This window comes from Panulirus ornatus, chromosome 3 (assembly GCF_036320965.1).
Source record: "Panulirus ornatus isolate Po-2019 chromosome 3, ASM3632096v1, whole genome shotgun sequence".
Lineage (NCBI taxonomy): Eukaryota > Metazoa > Arthropoda > Malacostraca > Decapoda > Palinuridae > Panulirus > Panulirus ornatus.
The window spans coordinates 45081963-45098517 of record NC_092226.1 but is presented as its reverse complement, the minus strand read 5'-3'; the positions used below and the strand labels follow the sequence as shown (position 1 = coordinate 45098517).

At 41.7% G+C, this 16555-nt stretch overlaps 1 protein-coding gene across 1 annotated transcript in view; it reads right to left on the bottom strand.

The window, feature by feature from the left end:
- LOC139762511 (uncharacterized) overlaps nucleotides 1-16555 on the bottom strand; it is an 854543-nt gene that overhangs the window by 648678 nt on the left and 189310 nt on the right. Inside the window, exon 5 of the mRNA XM_071687495.1 lies at nucleotides 8019-8093. Coding sequence (XP_071543596.1) covers nucleotides 8019-8093 — 75 coding nt within the window. The remainder of the gene's footprint in view (nucleotides 1-8018; nucleotides 8094-16555) is intronic.

Below are 16555 nucleotides of genomic sequence, written 5' to 3'. Positions count from 1 at the left end.
TATATATATATATATATATATATATATATATATATATATACATATATATATACACATATACATAATTCATAGTCTGCCCTTATTCATTTCTGTCGCCACCCCACCACACATGAAATGACAACCCCCTCCTCCCGCATGAGCACGAAGTAGTGCTAGGAAAGACAACAAAGGCCACATTCGTTCACACTCAGTCTCTAGCTCTCATGTATAATGCACCAAAACCACAGCTCCCTTTCCACATCTAGGCCCTACAAAACTTTCCATGGTTTACCCCACATGCTTCACATGCCCTGGTTCAATCCACTGACAGCACGTCGGCTCCAGTATACCACATCATTCCAATTCACTCTATTCCTTGCATGCCGGCATTTCACCCTCCTGCATGTTCAGGCCTCGATCACTCAAAATCTATTTCTCTCTATCTTTCCACCTCCAATTTGGTCTCCCACTTCTTGTTCCCTCCACCTCTGACATATATATCCTCTTTGTCAATCTTTCCTCACTAATTCTCTCCATTTGACCAAACCACTTCAAAACCCTCTTCTGCTCTCCTAACCACACTCTTTTTATTATCGCACATCTCTCTTACCCTTTTATTACTTACTCAAACAAACAACCTCACACCACATATTGTCCTCAAACATCTCATTTACAGCATATCCACCCTCCTCCACACAATTCAATCTACAGCCCACGCCTCGCAACCATATAACATTGTTGGAACCACTATTCCTTCAAACATACCCATTTTTGCATTCCAAGACAATGTTCTCGACTTCAAAACATTTTTCAGCGCTCCCAAAACTTTCGCTCCCTCTCCCATCCTATGATTCACTTCAACTTCCATGGTTCCATCCACTGGCAAATCCACTCCCAAATATCTAAAACACTTCACTTTCTCCAGTTTTTCTCCATTCAAACTTACCTCCCAAATTTCTGTACTCAGTCTCTCCTGGTAGTTCCTCACACAAGTCTCCTTCCCAAGCTCACTTACTCTCACCACCCTTTTCACCCCAACATTCACTTCTTTTCTGAAAACCCATACAAATCTTCACCTTAGCCTCCACAAGATAATGATCAGACATCCCTCCAGTTGCACCTCTCAGCATATATATATATTATTTTTATTATACTTTGTCGCTGTCTCCCGCGTTTGCGAGGTAGCGCAAGGAAACAGACGAAAGAAATGGCCCAACCCCCCCCCCCCATACACATGTATATACATACGTCCACACACGCAAATATACATACCTACACAGCTTTCCATGGTTCACCCCAGACGCTTCACATGCCTTGCTTCAATCCACTGACAGCACGTCAACCCCGGTATACCACATCGCTCCAATTCACTCTATTCCTTGCCCTCCTTTCACCCTCCTGCATGTTCAGGCCCCGATCACACAAAATCTTTTTCACTCCATCTTTCCACCTCCAATTTGGTCTCCCTCTTCTCCTTGTTCCCTCCACCTCCGACACATATATCCTCTTGGTCAATCTTTCCTCACTCATCCTCTCCATGTGCCCAAACCACTTCAAAACACCCTCTTCTGCTCTCTCAACCACGCTCTTTTTATTTCCACACATCTCTCTTACCCTTACGTTACTCACTCGATCAAACCACCTCACACCACACATTGTCCTCAAACATCTCATTTCCAGCACATACATCCTCCTGCGCACAACTCTATCCATAGCCCACGCCTCGAAACCATACAACATTGTTGGAACCACTATTCCTTCAAACATACCCATTTTTGCTTTCCGAGATAATGTTCTCGACTTCCACACATTCTTCAAGGCCCCCAGGCATTTTCGCTCCCCTCCCCCACCCTATGATCCACTTCCGCTTCCATGGTTCCATCCGCTGCCAGATCCAGTCCCAGATATCTAAAACACTTTACTTCCTCCAGTTTTTCTCCATTCAAACTCACCTCCCAATTGACTTGACCCTCAACCCTACTGTACCTAATAACCTTGCTCTTATTCACATTTACTCTTAACTTTCTTCTTCCACACACTTTTCCAAACTCAGTCACCAGCTTCTGGAGTTTCTCACATGAATCAGCCACCAGCGCTGTATCATCAGCGAACAACAACTGACTCACTTCCCAAGCTCTCTCATCCCCAACAGACTTCATACTTGCCCCTCTTTCCAAAACTCTTGCATTTACCTCCCTAACAACCCCATCCATAAACAAATTAAACAACCATGGAGACATCACACACCCCTGCCGCAAACCTACATTCACTGAGAACCAATCACTTTCCTCTCTTCCTACACGTACACATGCCTTACATCCTCGATAAAAACTTTTCACTGCTTCTAACAACTTTCCTCCCACACCATATATTCTTAATACCTTCCACAGAGCATCTCTATCAACTCTATCATATGCCTTCTCCAGATCCATAAATGCTACATACAAATCCATTTGCTTTTCTAAGTATTTCTCACATACATTCTTCAAAGCAAACACCTGATCCACACATCCTCTACCACTTCTGAAACCACATTGCTCTTCCCCAATCTGATGCTCTGTACATGCCTTCACCCTCTCAATCAATACCCTCCCATATAATTTACCAGGAATACTCAACAAACTTATACCTCTGTAATTTGAGGACTCACTCTTATCCCCTTTGCCTTTGTACAATGGCACTATGCACGCATTCCGCCAATCCTCAGGCACCTCACCATGAGTCATACATACATTAAATAACCTTACCAACCAGTCAACAATAAAGTCACCCCCTTTTTTAATAAATTCCACTGCAAGAGTTCTGGAAAGGGGGGCAAGTATGAAGTCTGTTGTGGATGAGAGAGCTTGGGAAGTGAGTCAGTTGTTGTTCGCTGATGACACAGCGCTGGTGGCTGAGTCATGTGAGAAACTGCAGAAGCTGGTGACTGAGTTTGGTAAAGTGTGTGAAAGAAGAAAGTTAAGAGTAAATGTGAATAAGAGCAAGGTTATTAGGTACAGTAGGGTTGAGGGTCAAGTCAATTGGGAGGTAAGTTTGAATGGAGAAAAACTGGAGGAAGTAAAGTGTTTTAGATATCTGGGAGTGGATTTGGCAGCAGATGGAACCATGGAAGCGGAAGTGAATCATAGGGTGGGGGAGGGGGCGAAAATCCTGGGAGCCTTGAAGAATGTGTGGAAGTCGAGAACATTATCTCAGAAAGCAAAAATGGGTATGTTTGAAGGAATAGTGGTTCCAACAATGTTGTATGGTTGCGAGGCGTGGGGTATGGATAGAGTTGTGCGCAGGAGGGTGGATGTGCTGGAAATGAGATGTTTGAGGACAATGTGTGGTGTGAGGTGGTTTGATCAAGTAAGTAATGTAAGGGTAAGAGAGATGTGTGGAAATAAAAAGGGTGTGGTTGAGAAAGCAGAAGAGGGTGTTTTGAAATGGTTTGGTCACATGGAGAGAATGAGTGAGGAAAGAATGACCAAGAGGATATATGTGTCGGAGGTGGAGGGAACGAGGAGAAGTGGGAGACCAAATTGGAGGTGGAAAGATGGAGTGAAAAAGATTTTGTGTGATCGGGGGCTGAACATGCAGGAGGGTGAAAGGAGGGCAAGGAATAGAGTGAATTGGATCGGTGTGGTATACCGGGGTTGACATGTGGACGAGTGTGTGTATACATTTGTGTATGGGGGTGGGTTCGGCCATTTCTTTCGTCTTTTTCCTTGCGCTACCTCGCAAACGGGGGAGACAGCGACAAAGCAAAATAAAATAAATATAATAATATATATATATATATTCCCTGGGGATAGGGGAGAAAGAATACTTCCCACGTATTTCCTGCGTGTCGTAGAAGGCGACTAAAAGGGAAGGGAGCGGGGGGTTGGAAATCCTCCCCTCTCTTTTTTTTTTTTTTTTCCAAAGGAAGGAACAGAGAAGAGGGCTGGATGAGGATGTTTCATCAGAGGCCCAGTCCTCTATTCTTAACGCTACCTTGCTGACGCGGGAAATGGCGAATAGTGGATTGAAGCAAGGCATGTGAAGCGTCTGGGGTAAACCATGGAAAGCTGTGTAGGTATGTATATTTGCGTGTGTGGACGTGTGTATGTACATGTGTATGGGGGGGGGGGGGGTGGGGCCATTTCTTTCGTCTGTTTCCTTGCGCTACCTCGCAAACGCGGGAGACAGCGACAAAGTATAAAAGAAAAAAAAAAAATATATATATATATATATATATATATATATATATATATATATATATATATATATATACATATATATATATATATATATATATATATATATATATATATATATATATATATATATATATACACACACACATATATATGTACATACATATATACACGTACATAATTCATACTGTCTGCCCTTATTCATTCCCATTGCCACCCTGCCACACAAGAAAAAACATCCCTCTCCCCCGGCATGTGCACGAGGTAGCGCTATGAAAAGACAACAAAGACCACATTCGTTCACACTCAGTCTCTAGCTGTTATGTATAATGCACCAAAACCACAGCTCCCTTTCCACATCCAGGCCCTACAGATCTTTCCATGGTTTACCCCACACGCTTCACATGCCCTGGTTCAATATACTGACAGTATGTCGACTCCGTTATACCATATCGTTCCAAATCGCTTTAATCCTTGCACGCCTTTCACCCTCCTGCATGTTCAGGCCCCAATCACTCAAAATATTTTTCACTCCATTTTTCCACCTTCAATTTGGTCTCCCACTTCTCCTCATTCCCTCCACCTCTAACACTTATATCCTTTGTCAATCTTTCCTCACTCATTCTCTTCATGTGACCAAACCCTTTGAAAACTCCCTCCTCTGCTCTCTCAACCACACTCTTTTCATTACCACACATTTCTCTTATCCTATTATTACTTACTCGATCAAACCACCTCACACCACGTATAGTCCTCAAACATCTCTTTTCCAGCACATCCACCCTCCTTCACACAACTCTATCTATAGCCCATGCCTCACAACCATACAACATTTTTGGAACCACTATAACTTCAAACATACCCATTTTTGCTTGCCGAGATAATGTTCTCGACTTCCACAAATTCTTCAACGCTCCCAGAACTTTCGCCCCCTCCCCCACCCTATGATTCACTTCCGCTTCCATGGTTCCATCACTGCCAAGTCCACTCCCAGATATCTAAAACACATCACTTCCTCCAGTTTTTCTCCATTCAAACTTACCTCCCACTTGACTTGACCCTCAACCCTATTGTACCTAAAAACCTTGCTCTTATTCACATTTACTCTCAGCTTTATTCTTTCACACACTTTACCAAACTCAGTCACCAGCTTCTGCAGTTTCTCACATGAATCAGCCACCAGCGCTATATCATCAGCGAACAACAACTGACTCACTTCCCAAGCTCTCTCATCCACAACACACTGCATACTTGCCCATCTTTCCAAAACTCTTGCATTCACCTCCCTAACAACCCCATCCATAAACAAATTAAACAACCATGAAGAAATCACACACCCCTGCTGCAAACCAACATTCACTGAGAACCAATCACTTTCCTCTCTTCCTACACGTACACATGCCTTACATCCTCGATAAAAACTTTTCACTGCTTCTAACAACTTGCCTCCCACACCATATATTCTTAATACCTTCCACAGAGCATCTCTATCAACTCTATCATATGCCTTCTCCAGATCCATAAATGCTACATACAAATCCATTTGCTTTTCTAAGTATTTCTCACATACATTCTTCAAAGAAACACCTAATCCACACATCCTCTACCACTTCTGAAACCACACTGCTCTTCCCCAATCTGATGCTCTGTACATGCCTACACCTTCTCAATCAATACCATCACATATAATTTCCCAGGAATACTCAACAAACTTTTACCTCCATAACTTTAGCACTCACTTGTATCCCCTTTGCCTTTGTATAATGGCACTTTGCAAGCATTCCGCCAGTCCTCAGGCACCTTACCATGAGACATACATACACTGAATACCCTTACCAACCAGTCAACAATACAGTCACCCCCTTTTTTAAAACATTCCGCTGCAATACCATTGAAACTCGCTGCCTTACCACTTCATTCTCCCTAACCCTCTCACTTTGCACATCACCTCGACCAAAACACCCTATATCTGCCACTCTATCATCAAACACATTCAACAAACCTTCAAAATACTCACTCCATCTCCTTACATCACCACTACTTGTTATAACTCCCCATTACACCCCTTCACTGAAGTTCCCATTCGTTCCCTTGTCTTACACACTTTATTTACCTCCTTCCAAAATATCTTTTTATTCTCCCTAAAATCTAATGATACTCTCTCACCCCAACTCCTACTTGCCCTCTTTTTCTCCTCTTCCACCTTTCTCTTGACCTCCTGCCTCTTTCTTTTACACATATCCCACTCATTTGCATTATTTCCCTGCAAAAATTGTCCAAATGCCTCTCTCTTCTCTCTCACTAATAATCTTACTTTTTCATCCCACTACTCACTACCCTTTCTAATCTGCCCACCTCCCACTCTTCTCATGCCACAAGCATCTTTTGCACAAGCCATCACTGCTTCCCTAAATACATCCCATTCCTCCCCCACTCCCCTTACCTCCTTTGTTCTCACCTTCTTTCATTCTGTACTCAGTCTCTCCTGGTACTTCCTCACACAAGTCTCCTTCCCAAGCTCACTTACTCTCACCACTCTCTTCACCCCAACGACTCTCTCTTCTTTTCTGAAAACCTCTACAAATCTTCACCTTCGCCTCCACAAGATAATGATCAGACATCCTTCCAGTTGCACCTCTCAGCACATTAACATCCAAAAGTCTCTCTTTCGCACACATATCAATTAACACATAATCCAATAACGCTCTCTGGCCATCTCTCCTACTTACATACGTATACTTATGTGTATCTCTCTTTTTAAACCAGGTATTCCCAATCACCAGTCCTTTTTCAGCACATAAACATACAAGCTCTTCACCATTTCCATTTACAACACTGAACACCCCTTGTACCCCAATTATTCCCTCAACTGCCACATCACTCACCTTTGCATTCAAATCACCCATCACTATAACCCAGTCTCATGGATCAAAACTACTAACACACTCACTCAGCTGCTCCTAAAAGACTTGCCTCTCATGATCTTTCTTCTCATGCCCAGGTGCATATGCACTGATTATAGTTACCTCTGTAATCTGTGTGTGTGTGTGTGTGTGTGTGTGTGTGTGTGTGTGTGTGTGTGTGTGTAGGTTTTCCATTCCAAAACAAATATAAGCTAAGACGAAAGAGTACTTGGCTTGCTGAATGGGTGTGACAAAATTTTGAGACAAAGAATAACAGGCAAAACGAAGACTACTGTACCATCCAATCAATGAGTAATGAGGTACATGCTGAGAGGTGGATGTGTTATCTGTGTAAGTTGACAAGCATACAAACGTAGACTCACTGACTTCCTCCTACAAAGGAGACAGGTGCAAGCAGTTTTTCAAGAAGTAATCCCATTCATGGGGGCAGATGGGTCCACCCACAGACTATTTCTGGGATATTCCTATATCATTACCACACAATGCATGGCTTTCTAATCTCCCCTGTTCACTCCTAAAAGAATGTTACTTGTACAATAGCTTCCTCTGCATTTATGTTTTATTAAAAGATTAACCTAAATAAAACCTCTCTCCTATACGTTATAAAACTAGATATGTGAACCAGAGACTTTACATTTGTAGTAAATACTTCTCCAGTGAAATTATTTTTTCAGAGGGATGAGTTGAATAAAATATACATACACATCTGACTGCACTATGTAACTGACAGTATGAAACTAGATCTTTATGCACTAAAGATAATACTCATATCAAGAGGGTATAAACAATGCAGAGAGACAGGGCATGAACCAAGGCCTCTGAAAGTGTCATTTACAGACAAAGAAAGGTAAGACAAATTACATCAGATCAAAATTACCATGTCTGCACATCATAACATGTATTTCATAATCAGAATTCATGTCTAAGCAGGACTTACCTACACAATCAGGACCTGGACATTGGTTGCCGCCCCATTTCTGCAGTCGTGATACACTTTTGTCTTTGCTTCGTTCTGCTCATGATGGAACAACAGAGGTAAGGGTGGGGTATAGTTTGGTCATGAGAGTAAAAGGTGGTGGATAGGGTTTTGGGGATTACTAACAACTTTTTTGAATAAGCTAATTCTTCTAATTGGTATGAAGTAAAATCTCATGACAAATTATATATCTGCTTTCAGTGAAAGGTTTAAGGCTGCCTCCAACTTAATTCTATGATCCACCTCAATAAATGGGGCAATCTAGAAAGGAAGCTCCTTCAGTTCCAAAAACCTTTGGGTTTTCATGTAAATCAACTGAACAACCAAAATATACTATACTTTATAAAATTTCTTAACTGCTTTCTGTAGCATTCCCATAAAAGTAATGTATCTCTAAATAGAGATCTCATAAATATATCTAAATATACCTACTAAACAAGCAGATTTGAATAAAAAATCAAGAAAAAATTTGCATCAATAAGAAAATTGAAAAATCTGTAATATACCCTAATTTACAACTCTAAATACCAAACAAACATCAGTGCAAAGTCTGACCTAAGGATTTAAGAAGACAGTAAACTGTGTGTGTGTGTGTTTCTTTCTGTACACAAACACACACAGATACATAGCAGGAGGTCGATAGATATAAATTATGGATCATATTGCTTTAGAAGAAACTCAGATAAGGATGGGGAATCAATAATAAGGATAAGGAAGAAAGGGGTAAGAGAGAAATTATTACTAAAAGATTACTGGGGTCTACAGAGTTTCCTGATGCAAACTGATTAAACAAGAAAGGATAAGAATTGGTGGTTATAATCAACATGTAAGGGGGCATCCCATGATGGTTATGAAGGCTAGACAACTCAGAGTCATCTCTTCAGGAAGAACTCAGGCAAGCTAAGAAATTTCAAGACAAGTGGAATTCAGATGGGTATTCACCAAATACGATGAATCAGAAGACAAAGAGAAAAGCAAAAAATACTGTCAAAACAGTTAAAAGACAAGATGACAAAGCAGCCTCACCAGCACCACACAGAAAGAAGCAGTGTTATAGGATGGTAAGGACAGACTGAAGGAAATGTCTCAAACACTGATGGACTAATAATCAGTGGTATAAAGAAAAATGCACCTGATACTGTTGGTGTCATGAAAAAATGCTTATGAAAGAAATAAGAATATCCTTCTGTTCTACCCACAGGGAAACATGGGGAGGAATGAGAAGGCAGAGGATGGGGAGGATTGGGCCTCTTCATAAAAGAAAATTCAAGTTCCAAGGTATAATTGAGGACAGCTCTTTCAGAGAATACATAATAGGCAGAATAACTGTGGGGAAGAAGTGCATGGTGGGATTAATATTATATAATTGTCCAGAGAATTGCAATGACCCAGAACAAATAAGCAATAACAATATAAAAACAATCAGGATGATACGTGAAGCAATAAAACACTTCTTAAAGATGATTAAACAAACATGATAGGAGATTTCAATTACAGAGATTTGGAGAGAATTGGATTCTCATGGTGACTGGGAGTCATGGGGAAACAAGATTCTAGTGTATACAGGAAAATCTGTATCATGTTAATGAGCATCCTAAGACAATAGGAACTGACATCATTATTGCGATATCTTAACTATAAAAATATTGGCATGGATACTGAGAATATCAATTTTAATACACCAATTAGAAAAAGTGATCATACTATGCTTTAGTGTGACTAAGAGGCAAATACGGACATTAAGAGTGCAAAGGAGAGACAACACCTAAAGATGTGTTATAATCATAGGAATCAAACAAACCTCAACAATTTCTATAGAAAATGGACTTCAGTATCCAGACACTAGAGCTTTCTGGAAAGAGATTCTGTAACATTTACAGTGAAGGAATAAGAACATAGGTAACCCTATCTTCAAATATGCAGGGTATGGTTAGAACTAGGAAAGAATGGTTCAATAAAAGATTACAAAAAGAATAGAAGCTTCAAGATGTGCAGTAGTAGACACAACATACACTTGTGTATGCATATATGTATATATATTTATTTATTTATTTGTTTTGCTTTGTCGCTGTCTCACGCGCATGCGAGGTTGCGCAAGGAAACAGACGAAAGAAATGGCCTAACCCACCCCCACACACATGCACACACACACATGTCCACACACGCAAATATACACACCCACACATCCCAACGTACACACATATATACACACACAGACACACACATATACACACATGCACACAATTCACACTGTCTGCCCCTACTCACCCCCATCGCCACCACGCCACACACGGAATAACATCCCCATTCCCCCTCATGTGCGCGAGGCAGCGCCAGGAAAAGACAACAAAGGCACCATTCGCTCACACTTAGTCTCCAGCTGTCATGCAATAATGCCCAAAACCACAGCTCCCTTTCCACATCCAGCCCCCCCACACAACTTTCCATGGTTTACCCCAGACGCTTCACATGCCCTGATTCAATCCACTGACAGCACGTCAACCCCGGTATACCACATCGATCCAATTCACTCTATTCCTTGCACGCCTTTCACCCTCCTGCATGTTCAGGCCCCGATCACTCAAAATCTTTTTCACTCCATCTTTCCACCTCCAATTTGGTCTCCCACTTCTCCTCGTTCCCTCCACCTCCGACACATATATCCTCTTGGTCATTCTTTCCTCACTCATTCTCTCCATGTGCCCAAACCATTTCAAAACACCCTCTTCTGCTCTCTCAACCACGCTCTTTTTATTTCCACACATCTCTCTTACCCTTACGTTACTTACTCGATCAAACCACCTCACACCACACATTGTCCTCAAACATCTCATTTCCAGCACATCCATCCTTCTGCGCACAACTCTATCCATAGCCCACGCCTCGCAACCATACAACATTGTTGGAACCACTATTCCTTCAAACATACCCATTTTTGCTTTCCGAGATAATGTTCTCGACTTCCACACATTCTTCAAAAATACTTAGAAAAACAAAGGGATTTGTATGTAGCAATTATGGATCTGGAGAAGGCATATGATAGAGTGGATAGAGATGCTCGGTGGAAAGTATTATGAATATATTGCTTTCCGAGATAATGTTCTCGACTTCCACACATTCTTCAAGGCTCCCAGGATTTTCGCCCCCTTCCCCACCCTATGATTCACTTCCACTTCCATGGTTCCATCCGCTGCCAGATCCACTCCCAGATATCTAAAACACTTTACTTCCCCCAGTTTTTCTCCATTCAAACTTACCTCCCAATTGACTCGTCCCTCAACTCTACTGTACATAATAACCTTGCTGCTATTCACATTTACTCTCAGCTTTCTTCTCTCACATGCTTTACCAAACTCATTCACCAGCTTCTGCAGTTTCTCACAGGAATCAGCCACCAATGCTGTATCATCAGCAAACAACTGACTCACTTCCCAAGCTCTCTCATCCACAACAGACTGCATACTTGCCTTTCTTTCCAAAACTCTGCAGTGGAATTTATTAAAAAAGGGGGTGACTGTGTTGTTGATTAGCTGGTAAGGATACTCAATGTATGTATGACTCATGGTGACATGCCTGAGGATTGGCGAAATGCTTGCATAGTGCCATTGTACAAAGGCAAAGGGGATAAAAGTGAGTGCTCAAATCACAGAGGTATAAGTTTGTTGAGTATTCCTAGGAAATTATATGGGAGGGTATTGATTGAGAGGGTGAAGGCATGTATAGAGCATCAGATTGAGGAAGAGCAGTGTGGCTTCAGAAGTGGTAGAGGATGTGTGGATCAGGTGTTTGCTTTGAAGAATGTACGTGAGAAATACTTAGAAAAGCAAATGGATTTGTGTGTAGCATTTATGGATCTAGAGAAGGCATATGATAAGAGTTGATAGAGATGCTCTGTGGAAGGTATTAAGAATATATGGTGTGGGAGGCAAGTTGTCAGAAGCAGTGAAAGGTTTTCATCAAGGATGTAAGGCATGTGTACGTGTAGGAAGAGAGGAAAGTGATCGGTTCTCAGTGAATGTAGGTTTGCGGCAGGGGTGTGTGATGCCTCCATGGTTGTTTAATTTGTTTATGGATGGGGTTGTTAGGGAGGTGAATGCAAGAGTTTTGGAAAGAGGGGCAAGTATGAAGTCTGTTGGGGATGAGAGAGCTTGGGAAGTGAGTCAGTTGTTGTTCGCTGATGATACAGCGCTGGTGGCTGATTCATGTGAGAAACTGCAGAAGCTGGTGACTGAGTTTGGTAAAGTGTGTGAAAGAAGAAAGTTAAGAGTAAATGTGAATAAGAGCAAGGTTATTAGGTACAGTAGGGTTGAGGGTCAAGTCAATTGGGAGGTGAGTTTGAATGGAGAAAAACTGGAGGAAGTGAAGTGTTTTAGATATCTGGGAGTGGATCTGGCAGCGGATGGAACCATGGAAGCGGAAGTGGATCATAGGGTGGGGGAGGGGGCGAAAATTCTGGGAGCCTTGAAGAATGTGTGGAAGTCGAGAACATTATCTCGGAAAGCAATATATTCATAATACTTTCCACCGAGCATCTCTATCCACTCTATCATATGCCTTCTCCAGATCCATAATTGCTACATACAAATCCCTTTGTTTTTCTAAGTATTTTTGAAGAATGTGTGGAAGTCGAGAACATTATCTCGGAAAGCAAAAATGGGTATGTTTGAAGGAATAGTGGTTCCAACAATGTTGTATGGTTGTGAGGCGTGGGCTATGGATAGAGTTGTGCGCAGGAGGATGGATGTGTTGGAAATGAGATGTTTGAGGACAATGTGTGGTGTGAGGTGGTTTGATCGAGTAAGTAACGTAAGGGTAAGAGAGATGTGTGGAAATAAAAAGAGCGTGGTTGAGAGAGCAGAAGAGGGTGTTTTGAAATGGTTTGGGCACATGGAGAGAATGAGTGAGGAAAGATTGACCAAGAGGATATATGTGTCGGAGGTGGAGGGAACGAGGAGAAGAGGGAGACCAAATTGGAGGTGGAAAGATGGAGTGAAAAAGATTTTGTGTGATCGGGGCCTGAACATGCAGGAGGGTGAAAGGAGGGCAAGGAATAGAGTGAATTGGAGCGATGTGGTATACCGGGGTTAACGTGCTGTCAGTGGATTGAATCGGGGCATGTGAAGCGTCTGTGGTAAACCATGATAAGCTGTGTAGGTATGTATATTTGCGTGTGTGGACGTATGTATATACATGTGTATGGGGGTGCGTTGGGCCATTTCTTTCGTCTGTTTCCTTGCGCTACCTCGCAAACGTGGGGGACAGCGACAAAGCAAAAAAAAAAAAAAAAAAAAAAAAAAAAAATACATTGAGATGTATAGGTATGTATATTTGCATGTCTGGACGTGTATGTATATGCATGTGTATGTGGGTGGGTTGGGCCATTCTTTCGTCTGTTTCCTTGTGCTACCTCGCAAACGTGGGAGACAGCAACAAAGCAAATAAAATAAAATACTAATAGCGACAATTGTGTGTGTGTGTGTGTGTGTGTGTGTGTGTGTGTGTGCACATACATAGTAGAACTAAGTAGTGTTAAATAACTTGTTTGCCAGGTACACCTACTCATAATCTACCATTCTACCTGTTATGTCAATGCTCTTGAACCTGGTTCATACATGCACAACAAGTGGTTGATGACACTCTCCAAAAGATTTGGAGATGGTCTTGTGAGAAACAGATGACTTATAGTTACATAGAGTAAGAAATCTACATAGTACAGCTTTTCTATTTATTCTAACTCATGCAAAGCATATGAACCTAAATATATGATTTGCTCTATGCTACTACAGTGTACAATGGAACAGTGCTTAGACACTGGGGGTGGTGCTATGGATAGTGGCAACAGTGCAATAGCTTTGGCAGAGTAGTGAAAATGGTGATAAGAGGTGTGGGTATGATAATGGTTATAGTGTTTTAGAAATAGTGAAGGTTTTCATGATATGAGGGTACACTGTTGACAACAATACTGCTGAGGGCATGTAGAAAACCATACTGCTGAAGGAGTACTGAAGATTTGCATTCAAGGTGGTGTACTACAAAGAAAGCAGACTATGTTGTAGGGCTAGATGTAGCACTAGGGGCATTAGGTAGGAATGATAATTTTGTAGACAAGGTTCTGGTGAATATCTGTTGAAGTCTTTGAAGGTATTCTGCCCCCTACAGCCCAGGCTGATCCCAGGCTGTTGGTTTGGAAAATGCAGCCCTTACCCCACTTAGCCCCTAGAGCCTGGCTGGTGTAGTACACCTTGTAGGCATTCATTCAGTGCATTCCTGAATTTCTGGTGATAGTAGGTAAGGTGTTAAAGAGTCTTAGGCCTATATTCTAAGGTTTTCTTTTTCTTTAGGCATGCCGTATCTTTGGAATTCAGAGGTAGTATTTCACGAAGTCTTCCATGCCTGTCATACCAATAGGATGTTATTTCCAAATGTAAGTTGAGAACCATACCTTCAAAGAATTTACAGGTATAGACATTGCTACATTTCTCTTGACTGCACTCCAGGGAGTAGATCCTCAGAAATTTCAGCTGTTCCTAGTTAGTTCCTTTACCACATTAATATGGGTAGTGAACGATCTCTTAACACTGTTTAATGCAGCAATTTTGCCTAACTTGAAGGGTAATGTTAGAATGCAGCAATATTCAATTCATGAAAGAATTAGCACCTTGAATAATATCTTCATTGGTGTTTCTTCTCATGACTTGAAGACCCCACAGGATCCAGCCGGCTAACCTTATGTATCAGGCAACTGCTACTTGTTTGTTCATTGAATGTTAGTTTGTGAGACATTATTACCTCAAGGTCTGGTATTGTTGAAAAAGTGATGATGATATTGTTTTAGATATGGTAGTACTGATGTGGGCACGGTCGTGCTGTTGTGGTTTTCCTGACATAGGTGGCAGTGGTAATGACAGCATGTTGACAGTTTATTAGAAAGGTGGCAGATCTTTGGAATGGGTAGTGTTGCTTTGAAATAATAATGGTTGTGGGACTTGGAAGCAATTATGGTGGTAGTGTCACTGTCATAATGCTGGGGAAAAAGCTCTAGTAAGTAAATGAGGAATGTGCTGGGGTCATGGTGATAGGGGTTCAGACATGGTGACTTTCAAGCCATGACAGTGGTGAAGAGATATCACAGCTCTCCAAATGCCAGTGTTGTAAATATGGAGGTGGTGTTAGGGACATCATTGAAGTTCTCTGGACAAGAAGGTAATGTACTGTTGTGGACATGACAATGGTTGAGAGAGAAGTCATGGCTCTTGCAGATTGATGGTGTGCTTTTAACATGGTGATGCTTCTGTAGATATATGATAATGGTACTGAAATAACAGTGGTGAATGGCACCACCATAATGGTGGTACATGGGTAGTGGCACTACTGGTCTTGGTGGTGCTTCTGTGAGCATGACTATAGCCATGTGCAGATAGTGTTGAGACAGTTAAAGTAATGATGATAAAGCCATGGTAGCACTTTGTAGTCACAATGGGAACACTGTGAAAATGGTGGCAGTGTTGTGATCATTATCGCTTCTATCTCTCTACAGATCTATGTTTCTGAAGCATGTTCCTTTCTGGAGCTCCCTCAAGGGGTTGGCTACTGCAACAGGGTCTCCATAACAAGGGAACTCCAGTGCCACTTCTTAGCCCTTATTACTTCACCCTTAACAGGTCACTGGCAGAGGGCAAGTGCAGAGTTTGTAGAGGCTCCTACATAATGTTCCTACTGACTACTTCTATCTAATGCTCCTGCTTAACGTTCCTGCCTACTACTCCTAACTAGCGTTCTACCTAAATGTTCCTTCCTGCTACTTCTATCTATTGCTCCTACCTTTTTGCCAAAAGGCTGGGCAAGCACTGAGCACTCACCACAGGAAAATCTTGAGTTACAAAGATCAAGATGTGTGAGTTAAGTGTTATGTGTGACAAGGAGAGACTGTATGTGTGTGGACAGAATGCCAGTAGCCCACGTTTGGGTGGGGTAGAAAGATAAGACAGCTACCTGGGTTAGAGGATAGCAACTTGATAAACACTGAAGTGCTGGCTCACTATTCAGCCATCACTAACCTTCCTGATATGCAGGCAGGTAGAACTAGTAATATACCTCCCTGATTGCTCGGTGCCTACCAACAACTACCTACCCTTATTATGGCTGGCATTTAAAAGAGTAGTCGTATTGTCATCAAGGTGGCAGTGTTAGGATCATAGTGGTGTGTTTCAGTTAAAAAAGCATGCTAAAAAAATCAGTGGTAGCCCTATGAGAATGGAAGTAGTAGTCATAATCATAATGGTATACTAAGATGATGGTAGTTGTGTTGTCATCATGGTGGTAGTATTCTAAACATAGTGAGCAGCATTATTTCTGAGATACACTACTGTTTTGGATATTTGACAGCATTATGGATGGCAAGGTGGCATTACAGACAGGGGGATGATTTTGTGGAATGGGCATTCATATTATGGACTGGACGGTGGTACTGTTGGGTAGGTGATAATATTATGGACTGG